This window comes from Nycticebus coucang, chromosome 4 (assembly GCF_027406575.1).
Source record: "Nycticebus coucang isolate mNycCou1 chromosome 4, mNycCou1.pri, whole genome shotgun sequence".
NCBI classification, from domain to species: domain Eukaryota; kingdom Metazoa; phylum Chordata; class Mammalia; order Primates; family Lorisidae; genus Nycticebus; species Nycticebus coucang.
This window is the reverse complement of record NC_069783.1, coordinates 56613581-56633488: the sequence shown is the minus strand read 5'-3', so window position 1 is coordinate 56633488 and position 19908 is coordinate 56613581. Positions and strand designations below refer to the sequence as shown.

At 36.4% G+C, this 19908-nt stretch overlaps 2 protein-coding genes across 5 annotated transcripts in view; one reads left to right on the top strand and one right to left on the bottom strand.

Moving 5' to 3' along the window:
* The window catches only part of FANCL (FA complementation group L), a 78641-nt gene extending 76025 nt beyond the window's left edge, over nucleotides 1-2616 (top strand). Inside the window, exons 12-14 of the mRNA XM_053587547.1 lie at nucleotides 969-1085; nucleotides 2312-2383; nucleotides 2479-2616. Coding sequence (XP_053443522.1) covers nucleotides 969-1085; nucleotides 2312-2383; nucleotides 2479-2514 — 225 coding nt within the window. The 3' untranslated portion in view covers nucleotides 2515-2616. The remainder of the gene's footprint in view (nucleotides 1-968; nucleotides 1086-2311; nucleotides 2384-2478) is intronic.
* VRK2 (VRK serine/threonine kinase 2) overlaps nucleotides 1-19908 on the bottom strand; it is a 126868-nt gene that overhangs the window by 14698 nt on the left and 92262 nt on the right. For 2 of the 4 annotated variants that reach the window (XR_008379450.1, XM_053587544.1), the window contains exon 13: nucleotides 2776-2817. The exons of 1 other annotated variant lie outside the window; for it this stretch is intronic. Coding sequence is in view for 2 of the 3 variants with exons in the window: in XM_053587544.1 (XP_053443519.1) it covers nucleotides 2776-2817 (42 nt within the window). In the remaining variant the exon portion in view is untranslated. Of the gene's footprint in view, nucleotides 1-2532; nucleotides 2818-19908 lie in introns of those variants that run through there. One more of the 4 variants, XM_053587543.1, reaches the window with a different exon arrangement.

Sequence of the window (19908 nt, the reverse complement as noted above, 5' to 3'; positions counted from 1 at the left end):
GAAAAATGAGTCAGAAAAGGGAAAGAATGTAGACTTCTGAACTATATGGAACAGGTGCACCAAAGAACTTGTTAACCTGTGATTACTGGTTTTAAGTACAGTCATCCCTCAGTGTATGCCAAGGATTGGTTCTAAGAACACCCAGGGATAACAAAATCTGCACCTACTCAAGTTCCAGAACCCCCCATATGGTAGTTTCATAAATATGTGGGTTCCACGTCCCACCAATACTGTATTTTTGATGTGTGATTGGTTGAAACAATCCATGTATAAGTGAGCCCATGCACTTCATCATGTTCTTCAGTGATGTGATTAATGACAGATTTTATTGTTAATAAGGAAAAAGGTCCAACGCAGCTAATGAGATGTTTGGATTTTCTATATTATGCACTTATGGATGGATGAAATGAAATTCTGATTAGCTTGAGAAAAGCATTTGTGAAGGGTAGCAGTTTTAAAAAATTGGATAACCACTACACTGCAAAAATGGTAGAACTGATTTTTGACCAAGTTGCAAACTTTCTTTCCTGTAGTTACAGAATTTTACAGAAAGGTTCCTATCTTTACATACGACAGGGATATTAATATTGATGCGTGATATGAAAAAATTTCTAAAGCTAAACATCTTGCCAACCAAAATTAGTGTATTTGTGTATATTTAGAGTGAAAAGGAAACTTACGAATAGCTTTGTTAGATGCTAGTGATGTATTTCCTGTAATACAGCAAAATAACACTGTATAAAATTTTATACTGTATCATTATTCATTCTTCCTAATGTCACCTTGTGTATTTTAAATACACATACTATTGCTTATTTCAAAATAGCTAGAAGAAAGGAATTGTGATGTTCTCAATACAAAGATAAATATTTGAGCTGATGGATAGCCCAGTTGTCTTTATTTGATCATTATACACATATATCGATAAAAAGTAAAAATACACATATACATATCTTTTTCTTTTGAAGGATTTTACTATGGATTGTGGAATTTGTTATGCCTATCAACTTGATGGTGTCATTCCTGATCAAGTGTGTGATAATCCACAGTGTGGACAACCTTTCCATCAAAGATGCTTATATGAGGTAAAAAAAAAAAATACATCAGCAACATTTATTTCAACTAATACAATACTGGAAGTATGCATATTCAATGTCTGAGCCCCTTCTTTGCCATAACTTTTTACTAGTTTATACCAGATACTCTTGTGCTTCATTTCTTCATCATAGTTACTAATGAAGTAAAGAAATGGCAAAAGTCCACAGCGGGCAGGGGTAGATCTGTCCTGAATACATTCGTGAGCTTATTGACAGAAAAGTTAAATTGATGGAATTTTTCCATAAAGCAAACTATAGATTCATCTGTGTGGCAGTGTGGTAGCAATGATGTGAAAGGGAGTTAGCAATTACGTAGTACTTTATTACTTTTCAGGCTACATTTAAGTGTAGAATGTAACAATCCTAGTTTTTATATGTATTGCAAAAAATGCCTTTTGTGAACTGAACATTTAATGGTACTCTCAGGCAATGCCATTTACTATATGTGAAATCTTGCTTTTCATTTCTGTTTGTAGATATCAGTTGTATAGTGCTGTAATATTAACTTTACTTTGGTAGTAGAGATAGCAATGGAGAACTTACGGAGAGATTATCAGTTTCCCTTATAAAATACCAGGTCTGATTACAGAATATTCTAAGGAACATGAAATGGGCTGCTTTATGTTTGTAATCATTGGATTGAGAATTAACCCACAGATCAGAACTAACCCTAAATTTTCAAGAGTCTGATCTCCTTTACTGCAGTAGTTCTTAAGATCTGTGAACCCCAGGAACTTGCATTATTTTTGTATATATTTGCTTTCAGTCACCACATCTTTAAAGGAGCCCAAATTTGATTATAAATTCCGTGTTGTTTTCCCCTTACATTCAGCATATTAATAGTGGGGTAGTAGGCCAGGCATGGTGGCTCATGCCTGTAATCCCAGCACTCTGGAAGGCTGAGGTAGTAACAGGTTCAAGACCAGCCCAAGAGAGAGTCCATCACTAAAAATAGTTGGATGGCATGGCGGGCGTCTATAGTCCCAGCTACTTGGGAGACAGAAGAATCTCTTAAGCCTAAAGTGTTTGAGGTAACTGTGATGCCATGGCACTCTACCAAGGGTGACAAAGATTCAGGAAATACACTCCTTGCTTTTGCAAAACAAAACTAAGAAGTAAATTTAGAATAAAAGTATAGTACATGTAAAAAGAAAGGAAATGATATTTGGAGTATCTAATGAGCACTGATCATTTTATCTTTTCAAAATCTTCAGTGGTTGAGAGGACTGCTGACAAGTAGACAGAGTTTTAACATCGTATTTGGTGAATGCCCATATTGTAGTAAGGTAAGCCAATTATTAATCACATCTTAGAACATAAAACCTGTTATCAGTGTTTAAAAAAGGTAAAAATCGTTTTCTGATAAATTTTATTTTTTTAGCCAATTACCCTGAAAATGTCTGGGAGGAAACCCTAAAATAATGAATTTGTATCTTCAGAGAAAATATAAAGCAAGACATATTAACACCAAAAGGACAAGTATAATGAAGACATAATAATATAGTCCTGAAGAACTTTCTAAGTCTGTGACCCCCATACTAATCGGTGAAGTGGATTTATACCAAGATGAAGATCTTGACTTGTTAAATGTATCTAGACTGTTAAAATACTCATGAGGTTCATAAAATGAATTTGGGAATTGTGTATAGTTGAATTTTTGTGGGAAAGGCTTGACTACCTTCCGAAGTTCTTGAGAATCTTGTCTTCTCCTTATGCTTTCCTATGGAAAAAATACATATATCCTTATTATTCAAGTATTTATTTTGTGTACTCTGTAAGAATACTAAATAAAATTTGTACATAACACAAGGTTTTGTGTATTTTTCCTGAGAAAATCTTGGATTTTAAGTTTACTTACTGGCATCTAGCAACCAAATCTGGTTAACTGGAGTGGTTCCTTTAAATTACATTCTAGGATAATATGACTATCTTACTCCCATATACCAAGAAAATTTACTTTTCATAATTAGAAAACTTCTAAGTGAGTAAAGGATAAGGCTATACACAGCCAAATAAAACTGCCTACGGGGCAATACAGTGTCATTCATGTGTGTTGGAAATCTACAGGTACAACTCAAGCAGGATAGACAGAATAGCTAGTAATGATGAAACAAATAAACTGGTGGGCGGCACCTGTGGCTCAAAGGAGTAGGGCCCCAGCCAAAAAAACCAACAAATTCACTGGTTACTTATATGCAAGTTTCAAAAGCTGCTTTAGTGTTTTCACCCATCATTCTGTTAGCTAAAGTCCTAAGAATCAGTTTCCTGCTCACCACTTTAACCAGCTGCAAGTCAAGAGCAATTCTGTTTCACTTTAGAGGCCCCTGACATAAATAGTATTGTCCTAGTACATTTATCAAGTAACTTAGTTTCATCCAGAAACATAACCTGCAATAACCACCACTGTTGAGAATAGCTGTTAACCCTCAGCCTCCAGGCCAGTGGTTCTCAATCTTCCTAATGCCACGACCCTTTAATACAGTTCCTCATGTTCCCATGACCCCCAACTGTAAAATTATTTTCGTTGCTACTTCATAACTGTAATTTTGCTACTGTTATGAATCGTAAATATCTGATATGCAGGATGTATTTTCATTGCTACAAAGGGGTTGCAACCCACAGGTTGAGAACCGCTGTTCTAGGCTGCCACCCGTCAAACGGCCTTCCTCTCCACCAAAACTCACTTTCTGGATGCAGCTTTAGAAGGGTTCCCACATACGATACATAAAAGATATTTTGAAGACAACTTTAGCTTTCCTATTAAAAAGAGATAAATTGCTTGAGAATCAGATAACTTTAAACTACTGCTTTCTGCCTGAGTTAACAAAGTCACATTAATGCAGTTTTCCTAAAGATTGTCAGCTTTCTTTACTAAAGGCAAAATAAGTAAATAATTACTCCAATAGGCCCATGTAACATTTTCCCTCAAAGATTTATGCTATCAAATCATATTTCTAAAGGATACGCTAACTTAAGCAGCATTTACATACAACTTATATGCAGAAGGCTGGGAAATATCCTCACCTAGGTAAGAATAGAAGTCAAGCTACAACAATTTCCAGAATCATCTACTGGGTGACTTATACACCTATCTCTCTTTCAGCCACAGCAAATGGGAAGTCATTCAGCAAAGAATTTAACCACCAGCTAACTTCAGCATACTGAGAGGTATGACTGGGAAAGAGTCCATAAAAAGATTGGCTCATTGGTCAATTGCCTGTTTTGTGAATGAAGTTTTATTGTCTGTGGCTGCTTCTATACTTCAATGGCAGAGTTAAATATTTTCTGTCTGGCACTTCAAGAAAAATTTATCTCACCTTTGATCTAGGGCATTGTTTTATAAACGTTAGAAAATGTTACAGATCATCTTACCATCTTAGAAATGTAGATCTCCCTTAAAATCTGGGCTTAAGACCTAAGATTCTAAGAAGCTCCAGATGATGCCAGTACAGCTGGTTTGCACACTACACTTTGAATGGCAAGGGCTTCGGGCAGTGTGATAATCAACTCTACTAGAATACTGGTTCTTGGCCTAGAATGATTGTGCCTCATAGTGACATTTAGCAATTTTTGGAGACTTTTGGGTTAGCACACTGAGAGGAAGTACTATTGGCATATAGTGGATAAGTGTCAGGAATGCTGCTAAACATCCTACAATACACAGGGAGTTCCCCCCCCCCCCCAACAAATAATAACCTAGCTACTAGCCCAAGGTGCCAATAGTGCTGCTATCAGAAACCCTGCATTAGAACAGTTAGTTACTAATCTTGAATGCACATTAGAATCAACTGGGAAGTTGCGAAAAATATTCAATACCCCTTCTGGCGTGAGTAATGGGTACCAGACTTCTCCCTCCTGCTATAATAGCCCAGGGAATAAATACAAAACAATAAAATGAGAATATATGGAACATCATTGTGTCTGAAGTCTGTGTTATTTTAGCTATGATACTTTAAAAAAACCCAGATTTCAAAAAGTCCACATGTAAGCTTATTAACCTACTATGCATGAGACACAGGAAATGTGACCTATTACTAGGAGAAACGAATAACAGAAACAGTCTCAGGAAAGACCCAGATGCTAGAATTATCAAACAAGGACTATAAAACATCTACATTATGTGTTCAAGGAGTTAAAGGAAAAGTTGAATATAATTAGTGAATAGATGGGAAGTCTGAGCAGAGAAATACAATGCACTTATGTAACTGAAACATATAGTGTATAAGGGGCGGCGCCTGTGGCTCAATGGAGTAAGGTGCTGGCCCCATATGCCGGAGGTGGTGGGTTCAAACCCAGCCCTGGCCAAAAAAAAAATATATATAGTGTATAAAATTCACTGGCTAGGTTTTAATTAGCTGCTGTGACAGTGAATGAGAGGTCAGGCAAAAGAAAATACCCAAAATGAAGTGGACAGCAAGATAAAAGACTGATTTAAAAATAAACAGTGCCTCAGTTGCCTGAGGAAAAGGTAAAACATTCTAACATACATGTGTATGAATCTCAAAAGAAGAAGTAAGAGGAATTAAGGCATGAAACAAATTCATAAAAATCACAGCTGAAAACTTCTCTAATTTGATGACAAATATCAAATTATAGATAAAAGAAGCTCAATGAACCCAAAGCACAATAAACAAAGGCAACTATCCTTAGAAAACCAAAAGTAAAAAGCAAAAACAGCCAGAAAGAGATACATTATACATGAGGTTCATGATAAGAACAAGTGCTAACTTATCAGGAAAAAAAACCAAGACGACAGGAAAACAGTTTTAAAGTTCTAAAAAATTTCTTACTCAATGGAACCTGCAAAAAGAGATTCCTCTTGCTAATTACAACTAAAGACTTTGAACCAGAAGAAACTGTCAGAACACTCTGAAAGGTGTAGGAAAGAAGGCAAACTATCCAGGGACCTCAGGACACAAAGAATTACCTACCCAAGAATCTTCACCCTGCTTTCATTTTCCTGCCTCCTATCCCAGCCTGGGTCATAAAGCAGCCTGGAAACAGCAATATGCACAGATGGGGGGAAGAAAGCCCAAGAAAAGCTTTCTCTATCTAACCAGTGGTCCTAGGGGAAGGCAGGCCTACAGGACAGAATCCTTGTGATCACACCTGCTGTACTCTAGGTGAACACTGTGAGACAAACTGCTCCTTTCCCTCTTCCCTCCAGGTGCTATGGAAATTGAACTGTGGAGTGGAATCCTGTTTACTGTAACCACCTTGCACTAACCAAAGAGTGAGTACACCTGCCCTTCCTCATCAAGCAGTGTGGAGGCTGGAGCCCTGACCCATGCTTATGCTAAAAAGGTGGTACCTTATCCTACCAGTGTTAGGGAGATTGTGAGGCAGCCCTGTAAACCATTTCCAGCCTACACCACTGAGGTAGCCTCCCTCTCTCCTTACCAGGGGCTAGAGACTGTAGAACAGAGCCTTATAGACTCCCTCCCTGCACTAACATTGGCAGCACTGGTGCCTCTCTTCCTCCCAACAAGACAGACACTCAAGGAGAGTCCTCCCAACCCACCCTCACCTTGCATTAAGTAAACATCAGCAGAAAGACAGCAACCCTCTACTTCTCATTGCCTCAAAGACTGAAAAAGAGCTTACCCTTTTGATTATCTCTGCTATGGATTAAACAGCAGCAGAGGCAGCACCTCTTAACTAGAAAATCCTGTTTTCCATAATTAATAGAACTAGATAGAAAATAGAAGATAGAAAATCAGCAAGGATATAGAAGAAATTGGCAACAGCACAAACTAATGGTACCTGATATTATAGAAATACTATTCTAAAACAGAAAACTGCATGTTCTTTCCAACTGTCACTGAAACATTCACCAGATAAACCACATCCTGAGTTACAAAACAAACCCTAAAAATATGTTCTTATACCATGATATAATCAAACCAGAAATTGACAGAAAGATAAAAGAAAAATCTACATGCTTGAAAATTAGCACATTTTTAAATTATTAAGGTATTAAAAGCAATCTCAAAGGAAAAGTACAAAATATTCTGAACTGAACAAAAGAGATTTACAAGATACAGTTAAAATTGGGCTTAGCAGTACCTTAATAGCATAGGATGCTGACAATAAAAAAAACCAAAGGGTTCAAATCAATAACCTGAGTTTCTATCTAAACTCGAAAAAAGGGAAGAAATAAACTAAAATCAAGCCAAAGGAAAGAAATAATAGGAAAATCTCCAAATACTGAAAACTTAAAGACAACTTCTGAATGGGTCAGAGACCCCAGGGAAACTAAAAAATATATTGAACTGAGTGAAAATGAAAATATAATATATTGAAATATGTAGGACATAGCTAATGTCATGTTAGGGAATGTAGAATATTTCTATTAGTAAAGAAGAGAAATATCAATTTAAGAATCTTAAGTTTCCACCTCAAGAAAATAGAAAAAGAAATGGTAAGTATATGATGTAATGAATTTGGTTAGTGTGATAATCATTCTATAATATAAACATATCAAAACACTGCATCGTATACTACAATATATGTTATATATGCAATTACTTGTTAATTAAAAGAAGAATTTCTATAAATTAGAAAACTAGTAACAGAGAAAATAAATCCAAAGCAAACAGAAAAAAATAGAGCAGAAATCAAAGAAACTGACAATAGAAAAATACAGAAGAATCAACCAAACATCTGGTTCTATGCAGAAACCAATAAAATTGATAAAACTCCAGCAAGATTGACAGAGAAAATACAAATTACTGATATCCAGGAAAAAATAACTATCATTATAGACCCCACAGACATTTAAGAAATTTAAATAAAGGAATATATAAACAATTCTACTAACAGAGATCTGATAGCTTAGATGAAATGAACCAAATCCTAGGGTACCAAAACTAATTCACGATGAAGTAGATTCGGGTTAATATTTTTTCAAACATTTAAAAAATGCTGTATGTGACACTTAAAAATTATATAAAATTCAAATTTCTGTGCCAAAAACAAGTTTTGTTGAAACTCAGTATCCTTATCTGTTTCCATTTTCTATGCATGCTTTTGTGCTACAAAGAAAGAGTTAAATAATTCTGACAGAGTCCATATGAACTTGCAAAAATTTTTTTTTTTTTTAACTGTCTGGTCCTTTTCAGAAAAGTTTGCCCACTCTTGAAATAATCTGAATAGTTTTACTAAAGAAACTGAAGTCAGAGTTAGAAATCTCTACGCCCAGATGGTTTCACTGAAGATTTCTACAAAACATTTTAAAAAGAACACCAATTCTACACATTTTATTCCAGAAATTAAATGAGAGAAGAAGGCTTCCCAACTCATTTCTAACAAAAACAGCAGTAGAAGAAGAAAATTACAGACAATATCCCTCATGAACACAGATACAAAAATTCTCAGTGAAATCTAGCAAATTAAATCCAGCAATACATAAAGAGACCAATACTTTATGACTAAGCGGGGTTGACTAAAGGACTACAGACTAGTTCAATATTCAAAACCACAAATCAGTGTTATCCACCATGGTTCAAAGTCTAAAGAAGAAACAGCGTATGTTCATATTAATTGACACAGCATAAGCATTAAAGATGAAAACTCTTTAAGTACATTAGAAATGGAGGGGTGCTTCCTCAACCTGATGAAGAACATCTAAGAAAAAGTCTAGAGCTCACAAATTAAATGGCGAAAGGCCAAAAATTGAGCTGAAAACAATCCTAAAGTTCTCCAGGAGTGTATCCACACTTTGGAATACTACTTAGCATCGCTTCTCGGCCTTTTGGCTAAGATCAAGTGTGTGGAATACTACTTAGCAATAAAGAGGAATGAACCACAGATAACATGCAACACCTTGACGGACCTTAAAGGAATTTTGGTGAATGAAATAAAGCCAATCTCCAATAAGGTATACGGTGATATGATTCGATTTATAGGGGATAGGGGATTCTTATAATGACAAAATTACACAAACCAAGGCTTTCGAGAAGGGTTTAGGATTGGGAAGTGGGTGTCAGTATAAAGTAGCATAAGCGATTTCTTTGTGGTCTTGGAACAGATCCATAGTGGGAATGTGGTACATACGTGAGTTCATGTATGTACTCATTTCTTTTATGTATGTACTTAGTTCTCTTCTTTGAAAAGTATACTATGATCATATAAAATATTTTCATTGGGGGAAACTGGGTGAAGGATACATGGAAGCTCCCTGAATTGTTTTGCAATTTCCAAGTCTTAAACCCAGCTTTTCTCCCAACAAAAAATAAGTAATGGTGAAATAGATATTTTCAGATAGAGAAAAGGTGAAAGAATTGCTTTGTAAGAAATATAACACTATAATAACCATAAAAGGAATTTCCTTAGGCTGAAAGAAAATGATACCAAATGTAAACTCGGATCTACTGAAAGCATGAAGAATTCAAGTAACTGTGAATACTGGGATATTTTGTCTTCTTCCTTTCTTAATTTTTTTAAAAGAAGAGGTGTGATGATGGTCCAGTCCTCCCCTTTGTCTTTGGTACACAGCTTGCCAGCACTGGGTTCTGCAGCCACCCCCAGAAAATCTTTGGAAATGCCATCGTTTCTCTAAAGTCACATTTTCATTTAAAAAAAAAAAAAAAAATTCCTTAAAACAATGAAATACCAATGTATCACAGAATTTATTACACATGTAAAAGCAGAATGATAACAGTAGCACAAAGGATAGGGGTGAACAGAAGTATAATTTTGTGGAGGTTCTTACATTGTAGGTGAAGGGGTATATTAAATCAAGGTAGACTGCAACATAATACGTTAAAAATGCACAGTGTTGGGTGGCGCCTGTGTCTCAAAGGAGTAGGGCGCCAGCCCCATATGCTGAAGGTGGCGGGTTCAAACCCAGCCCCAGCCAAAAACTGCAAAAAAAAAAAAAAAGCACATTGTAACTTCATGAGCTGTGATGTCTACAGTGACTTGAACACTTAAAATAATGGTTAACTGGGATTGAGATGTGCTGTATAAGACAAAAATTTTGCAGACTTCACAGAAAAATTACTATCAGTAGTTTTATAATAATTACATTTTTGATGTTAGTTTGATTAGAGTATGTTTCTTTTTATTTTTTAAAATGTAGCTACTAATTGATTTAAAACTACATATGTGGGTCACTTTGTATTTCTATTAGTTGCTCTAAGTGGGGATTTGTAAACTTTCTGTAAAAGTCTTGAGAGTAAGTAAGTTTGGCTTTCTGGACCACAGTCTCTTTTGCATTTATTCACCTCTGCCATCACAGCATAAAAGCAGCCATAGATGGCATGTAAAAAAAAAAAAGTCCAATAAACATATTTACAAAAATAGCTGGTTAGGGGCTACCCAGCAAGATGGCAGACTAGAACCAGCCAGCCACATTGCAGTCAAGGAAAAGAGCAAGATTCTGGGTGGATGTCTACCTATGGATTGGCCTTTTTGGATGGAGAATTATAAATCATGAGAGGATAATTGGTGAAGGAAAAGGTGATAGGGTGACCCACTTGGCAAGATTGGGAGGTATGTGGGGGAGGCAGTCACATGTGGAGGAGGACTGGAGGAGGACAGGGGGAGGGAATCCAGGGATTCCACACCTGTGAACACTGTGGCCCAAGCTGTGGTGGTGCCACCACCACTGCCACAGACCTTTGGACTGATCAGGGAGCTCCTTAGAATTTGTGTGGTGACACTGCATGGGAGGGTAGATACAGCAGGAACCTGGTGGCCTCCAATTCTGGGTCACTGCAACTGACACCATTCTGAACTTTCAGGTTCAGAATGCCAGGTGTACACAGCACTTGGCTTTGTTGGGCAACCTCTGTATCTCGCTAGCCAGACCTCAGTGGGAGCAGGGAAAACAGACACTCTCACATGCCCATGACTGGGAGCCGAGCAACCCTCCCTTCACATGGTAGTCAAGCAAATGATGCCACAGATGGCATCTACGTTGTCCCACAGTGATTGCCTCAGTGGGTCATGTTGGAGGAGAGTCCCAGCTCCCCAGAGGCCTATCCCTGCACCCCCAGGGGCTCTTGTGCTGCCACTAGCAGGCCCTACAGCCCAACCACAAGGCTCCCACATCTTGCAGGTATGCCATTGAGTCTCCTGTGCTGAAAGTCCCAAAGCGCAGCCCTGGAGATTGACTTACTACCTGTGGCAACCACCCCAGTGGTCCGGTGCTTTGTCAGATACTTGCTACCCATAAGCCACCATCATACCTGGACCAAGGTGGAATGAACACCCACAGCCCTGACCATCCTTGATCACTGCCTAGATAGCCTTGCTAAGCTGCTACTGCCACAAGAAGACCCAGGCAAAACAATGTCCTCCAATGCCAGCCTCCATGGAGAAGGACTCACCCTGCCACCTACCTGAGCTTCCAACAGTGGACTGGGGCACAAGACACCACTACGCACAGACTTCATCCAGCACCACATTGGACTGTGACAATCATAGGGGAATGAGGACAATAGAGAACAGCTACATCACAGGCTCTCAGTGCATCTGCCCCTCCAAAGCCACATCAGTCTTATGAAACAGGTCAAGTAGGAAAGTCCTCATCACAGGAGAACAGGTGTGCTGCAAACCTATCTGCCCTGTGCTACAAGAAAACATTTCAGATAAGATGAAATCGGCCAACAAACTCAGACAATATGAAAACAAACTACAGGGTGGCCTGAAAGTTGTTCCTAAGGTCTCTACACACAGGGAAAAATGGGAAATTGTAGCTAAAGGTACCTTTATTTACAAAATATTCATTATGAAATTTTACAAATAGGTGGCTAACATAGAAAATATTTTGTAAATATTCTATAAAATTTTATAATGAATATTTTGTAAATAAAGGTATGTTTAGCTATAATTTCCCATTTTTTCCCTATGTATGGAGACCTTAGGAGCAACTTTTGGGACACCCTGTAGTATGATACCCTTACCATGGTATCATGATAGATCTACATGGATCATAATAGATCTACAGCAGTGGACTGCAAACAAAAAGAAGTTGCCAAAATGTCATAAATGGATGGCAAATAAGTGGCACTGAAGAGAAAATTGAAAACCAACATAAAGAAGCCAAAAAAATATTTTAAGACATCAATGAAACAAATGAAAAAGTCACTAAAGGGCTGGACAATGTAAGAATGTTATAACAGAACTCAAAGAAATGAAGAGTCATTTAGGGAACTTAAAAATACAGCAGGAAGCTTCAAAAGCAGGATAGACTAAGCAGAAGAAAAAAAATCTCAGAGCTTGATGACAAGGCTCTCAAATTAACCCAAAGATATAGAAAGAAGAATAAAGAATAAGCAATCTCTCCGAGAAAAATAGGCCTATATCAAGCCAATAAACAAATTATAGGTATTCTTGAGGGAGAAGAAGAAAAAGCAAAAGGCATGGAAAACCTGTTTGAGGAATTTATTGAGGAAAACTTCCCGGGTTATTACCAATGATTCATACATCCATATACACAACTGTCACTGAACACCAGGAAGACTGGTATCTCTAAGACACATAGTTTTCAACCTGGCCAAAATTAAACGGAAGGAGAAAATTCTACAAAAGAAAAACCATCATGTTAACAGCATCCTTTTCGGCAGAGACCCTACAAACCAGAAGGATTGAGGCCCTATTTTGTCATCTTATAGAGAACAACTGCTAGTCAAGAATTGTGTATTCTAGGCCGGGTGTGGTGGCTCACACCTGTAATCTCACCACTCTGGAAGGCCACAGTGGGTGGATTGCTTAGCTCATGAGTTTGAGACCAGCCTGAACAAAAGCAAGACCCCATCTCTAAAAAGTAGCCAGATGATGTGGCAGGCGCCCGTAGTCCCAGCTACTTGGGAGGCTGAGGCAAGAGGATCACTTGAGCCCAAAAGTTTGAGGTTACTGTGAGCTATGACACCATAGCACTCTACTGGGGTCAAGAAAGTGAGACTTGTTCTAAAAAAAAAAAAAAAAAAAAAAAAATTTGTATTCTACAAAAATGAAGGTTCATAAATTATGAAGAAATAAAGACTCTTCCAGATAAGTAAACACTAAGGAAATGTGTCAATACTACACCAGCCCTAGAGGAAATACTCCAAAGTGCATTATACATGAAATAGCACAATAGATACCAGTGTAAAAACACCTGAAAGTTAAAACTCAAAGATCTTATAAAACAATAGCAAAAGAGGGAAAACAAAAAGATATCCAACATGATAACGGGAACAGTATCCCACATATCAATACTAACACTGATGGCAAATGGTCTTCAATGGTGCCCCCATTAAAAGATACAGACCGGCTAAATGGACAAGAAATATATAAGGCAAGTATATGCTGTCTCCAAGAAACGCCTAACTCATAAGGATTTGCACAGACTCAAGGAAAAGGGAAGAAAAAATACTCCATGCAGTTGTAAATCAAGTCAGCAGCCTCTTTAAGAGAGGCTTTAAATCAACAATGGCAAAAAACAAAGACAGTTATTATATAAAGGTAAAGGGAACAATTCCATAAGAAGAAATAACAATTCTAAATGTGTATAAACCCACCAGATTCTAATAGATCTAACCACAGAAATAAACAATGGCATCACAATTCAATGCCCCACTGACAGAACTGGACAGAAAGCCAATAAAGAAACGCTGGACTTAAATGCGACTCTAGAACAAATGGAACTTACAAACATTTACAGAACATTCTACCCCACTGCAGAATTCTTCTCATCAGTACATGGGACATTTTCCAAGATGGATTATATTTTAGGCCATAAAAGAAGTCTAAGTAAATTTTTAAAAGTCAATATAATACCATGTATCTTCTCAGAATACAGTGGATTAAAAGTAGAAATCAAATCCAAGAAAAACTCAAATCTTCACAAAGTCATAGAAATTAAACAATCTGCTACAGATCAATCCTTGGGTCAACAAAGAAATCAAGATGAAAATCAAAAGACTCCTTGAACTGAATGACAAAGGACACAGCTTTCAAAATCTGTGGGATACAGCAAAAGCAGTCCTAAGGAAAAAGTTCACAGCCTTAAATATCTACATCAAAAAGGCAAAAAGATCAAAAATTAAGAATCTAAGGTCACATTTCAAGGAAGTAGAAAAAGAAGAGCAAAGCAAACCCAAAGCTTGCAAAAGGTAAAAAATAACAATACAAAGCTCACAGCAGAACTAAATGAAATGGAAACCCAAAAAACAATACAGAGGATCAATGAAACAAAAGTTGATTCTTTGAAAAGAGAAAATTGACAGACCACTAGCCAGATTAACCAGAAATACAAGAAAAAGGACTCATGCTCAATCAAAATTAAAAAGGAGACAATCCAACTGATGCCACAGAAATATAAAAAACCATATGTGAATACTATAAAAACCTCTAAGTATCTCAACTAGAAAACATAGAAGAAATGGATAAATTGCTGGAAATGTACAACCTCCCAAGCCTGAATCAAGAAGAAATAGAAATCCCGAACAGACCAATAGCCAGCAGTGAGAGTGAAGCAGTAATAAAAATCTCCCCCAAAAAGAAAATCCCTGACCAGATTGATTCAGTGCCAAATTATACTGGACTTAAAAAGATGAATAATTGGTATTGCTCATACAGATACCACCTGTTGCACCAAGCAGGGAAAACTCCCTAACTTAATTCTGTGGAGCCAGCATTACCTTGATCCAAAGCCAGGAAAGAATATAACAAAAAAGAAAACTACTGAACAATATCCCTTATGAATATTGATGGAAAAATCCTTAACAAAATACTAGCAAAACGCATTCAACAGGATTATGAAAAAAAATAATTATAATGATCAAGTAGATTTCATCCCAGGGATGCAAGGAAGGATGGTTGAATATACACAAATCAATAAAGGTGATTTCACCACATAAAAAGAATCAAAAACAAAGACCATGTGATCATCTCAATAGATGCAGAAAAGCATTTGGTATAGTCCAGAGCACTTTCATGATAAAAACCCTCACCATCAAGGCATAGAAGGAATATAGCTCAAAATTATAAAAACCATGTATAACAAACCCACAGTCAACATCATACTAAATAAGCATACGTGGAAAGCATTCTCAGTAAGAACTGGAACAAGACAAGGGTGCCCACTGCCACCCTTCTATAAAACATAGTACTGAAGTCCTAGTTAGAGCAATCAGGCAAGAGAAAGAAAGAACAAACATCTGAATCAGGAAAGAGGAGGTAAAACTACTGGAGTTTGCTGATGATAGAACTGCATCAAAGATTCCACCAAAAGACTCCTACAATTCATAAATTTAGCAAAGTCTTAGGTTACAAAATCCAGAATCTTTCCCCCAGTGGACGCTCTTGTTTGGTTTATCGAAGATTAGGTGGCTCTAAGTTGTTGGTTTCATTTCCTGGTTTTCTATTTGATTCCAAATGTTTTATGTCTCTATTTTTGTGCCAGTACCATGCTGTTTTGAGACCACTATGGCCTTATAATACAGCCTAAAATCTGGTATGGTGATACCCCCCGCTTTGTTTTTATTACTAAGAACTGCCTTAGCTATACAGGGTTTTTTATGGTTCCACAAAAAAACGCAAAATCATTTTTTCCAAGACTTGAAAGTAGGATGTTGGTATTTTAATAGGGATGGCGTTGAATTAGTAAATTGCTCTGGGAAGTATAGACGTTTTAACAATGTTGATTCTTCCCAGCCTTGAGCATGGTATGGCCTTCCACTTGTTAATATCCTCTGCTATATCCTTTCTTAGGGTTTCATAATTTTCTTTATAGAGGTCCTTCAACAATTTTGTTAGGTATATTCCTAAGTATTTCATTTTCTTTGGGGCTATGGTGAAGGGAGTTGAGTCCTTAATTAACCTCTCATCTTGGCTGTTGTTGGCATATACAAAGGCAACTGACTTGTGGATCCAGCAATCCCATTACGGGGCATCTATCCAGAAGGAAAAAAAAACCTTTTATTATAAAGACACTTGTGCTAGGCTGTTTATGGCAGCCCAATTTACAATTTCCAAAATGTGGAAACAACCTAAATGTCCTTCAACCCAGGAAAGGAATGGTAAGCTGTGGTATATGTATTTGTGGTATATGAAATATTATTCAGCTATTAAAAAAAAAATGGAGATTTTGCAGCATTTGTATTAACCTGGATGGAGGTGGAACGTATTATTCTTAGTAAAGCATCACAGGAATAGAGAAGTATGAATCCTATGTATTCCATTTTTGATATGAAGACAATAACAATTAATGACACAGTGGGGCCTGTGGGGGGAGAGCAGACAGAGGAGGAGGAAAGGGGTGAGGGAAAGGAAAAGAAGAAAAAGAAAAAAAACAAGAAAAGAAAATACTAATTCTCACATAAATTGGATTTAATTTTGACCAAAGTACATTACTTAAACATTAATTTTTAATTCAACTTGTTAATGTTGTTTAGGATATTGCATCCTCATTTATAAGTGACATATGTTTGTAATTTCCCCTTTATAATAATAAAATTTCTCCAATTTTAATATCTAGTGTACCCAGATCAAGTAGAATGATTTTGAAGTATTTCTTCTTTTTCTATGGTCTATAAGATTTGGCATGATCTGTTTTTCGAAATTATCTTTTACTTTTATATATAAATATTAGTTGTCTATTTTTTGATACTAAAAAAAAAATAAGAAGTTAACTGATGGCTGAATCTCAGAAAGCATTCTATAATAGACATACTCTTATTTGACAATGTGAATTTTATTTTCTTTGCATTATTATTGCTTAATATTTCGATGTAGCAATTGTCTGATTCCTTTTCTTAATGTATTTATGTTCGTACTTTATGAGGTTTTTGTTTCTAATCATTATCTTAAACATTGTTATTGTTATTAAAATTTAAGCCTTTTTAATTTTGTGAAGGCAAAAAAATCAAAACCTAATACACATGTATATGAAAAATTTAAAAAAATAAAAATAAACAAAATCCATGTGTATCAGTCGGTAGCTTGTCTATACAGTATTAATACGCAAGTTGAGAGTCATATCAAGAATGCAATACCATTTATAATAACTATAATGCAGTACAGACTAAAATCTGGTATGCTGATGCCCCCAGCTTTATTTTTATTACTAAGAACTGCCTTAGCTATACGGGGTTTTTTCCGGTTCAATACAAAACACAGAATCATTTTCTCCAAATCTTGAAAGTATGATGTTGGTATTTTGATAGGAATGGCATTGAATAGGTAGATTGCTTTGGGAAGTATAGACATTTTAACAAGGTTGATTCTTCCAATCCATGAGCATGGTATGTTCTTCCATTTGTTAATATCCTCTGCTATTTCCTTTCTGAGGATTTCATAATTTTCTTTATAGAGGTCCTTCACCTCCTTCGTTAGGTATATTCCTAGGTATTTCATTTTCTTTGAAACTATGGTGAAGTGTCCTTAATTAGCTTCTCATCTTGACTGTTATTGGTGTATACAAAGGCTATTAACTTGTGGACATTGATTTTATATCCTGAAACATTATTGTATTTTTTGATGATTTCTAGGAGTCTTGTGGTTGAGTCTTTGGGGTCAAGACAGCATGGTACTGGCACAAAAACAGAGACATACACTTGGAATCGAATTGAAAACCAAGAAATGAAACTAACATCTTAGAACCACCTAATCTTCGATAAACCAAACAAGAACATACCTTGGGGGAAAGACTCCCTATTCAATAAATGGTGTTGGGAGAACTGGATGTCTACATGTAAAAGACTGAAACTGGACCCACACCTTTCCCCACTCCAAAAATTGATTCAAGATGGATAAAGGACTTAAACTTAAGGCATGAAACAATAAAAATCCTCAAAGAAAGCATAAGAAAAACACTGGAAGATATTGGCCTGGGCAAAGACTTCATGAAGAAGACTGCCATGGCAATTGCAACAACAACAAAAATAAACAAATGGGACTTCATTAAACTGAAAAGCTTCTGTACAGCTAAGGAGACAATAACCAAAGCAAAGAGACAACCTACACAATGGGAAAGGATATTTGCATATTTTCAATCAGACAAAAGCTTGATAACTAGGATCTATAGAGAACTCAAATTAATCCACATGAAAAAAGCCAACAATCCCATATATCAATGGGCAAGAGACATGAATAGAACTTTCTCTAAAGATGACAGACAAATGGCTAACAAACACATGAAAAAATGTTCATCATTAGAGAAATGCAAATCAAAACAACCCTGAGATATCATCTAACCCTGGTGAGAATGGCCCACATCACAAAATCTCAAAACTGTAGATGCCGGCGTGGATGTGGAGAGAAGGGAACACTTTTACACTGCTGGTGGAACTGCAAACTAGTACAACCTTTCTGGAAGGAAGTATGGAGAAACCTCAAAGCACTCAACCTAGACCTCCCATTTGATCCTGCAATCCCATTACTGGGCATCTACCCAGAAGGGAAAAAATCCTTTTATCATAAGGACACTTGTACTAGACTGTTTATTGCAGCTCAATTTACAATTGCCAAAATGTGGAAACAGCCTAAATGCCCACCAACCCAGGAATGGATTAACAAGCTTTGGTATATGTATACCATGGAATACTATTTGGCCATTAAGAAAAATGGAGACTTTACATCCTTCGTATTAACCTGGATGGAAGTGGAAGACATTATTCTTAGTAAAGCATCACAAGAATGGAGAAGCATGAATCCTATGTACTCAATTTTGGTATGAGGACAATTAATGACAATTAAGGTTATGGGGGGGAAGCAGAAAGAGGGACAGAGGGAGGGGGGTGGGGCCTTGGTGTGTGTCACACTTTATGGGGGCAAGACCTGATTGCAAGAGGGACTTTACCTAACAATTGCAATCAGTGTAACCTGGCTTATTGTACCCCCAATGAATCCCCAACAATGAAAAAAACAAAAAAATAACTATAATGCAAAGAAAATAAAATACTTAGGAATATACTTAAACAATGATGTGAAACATTTCCACAAGGAGAACTATAATACATTGGAAAAACATTACATACTCATGGATTGGTAGAATCAACCTTGTTAAAATTTCTATATTCCCCAAGGTGATTTATAGATTTTCAATGCAATCCCCATCAAAATACCAATGTCATATTTCACACACAAAATAGGTCTAAGGTTCATTTGGAACCAAAAAAGAGCCCAAATAAACAAAGAAACCTTAAGCAAAAACAACAAATCTAGAGGAATCACATTACCTGACCTCAAATTATACTACAAAGGTAGAATAATCCAAACAGCATTGTAGTGGTATAAAAGTAGACCAATGGAACAGAATAAAGAACTCAGAAATAATGCTGTATGGCTACAATCAACTGATTTTTGACAAAGCAGACAATAACATATAATGAGAAAGGATGCTAGGAAAAGTGCAAGCCACATGCAGAAATATGTAACTGGGTTCCTATCATCATATACAAGAATTAACTCAGGATGGTAAAAGTCTTAAATGTAAGACATGAAACCATAAATATCCTAGAAGTCGAAAAAACTCATAGACCTTGGCCTAGGAAAAGAATTAATGACTAAGATCCCAAAGGCAAATACAGCAATAAATAAATGAGACTTAATTAAAGGGCTTCTGCATAGCAAAGGTGTAATTAACAGAGTAAATAGGCAAGCTATAGAACTGAAGAAAATATTCACAAACTATACATCTGATACAAGGCTAATATCAATAATCTACAGAGGACTCAAAGTAGTAAGAAAATACCCAAAGTATTAAAAATTGGGCAGAAGACATGAACAGAGTTTTTCAAAAGAAGTTAAGACAAATGGCCGACAAACATGAAAAAATGTTCAACTTCACTAATCATCAAGGAAACGCAAATTAAAACCA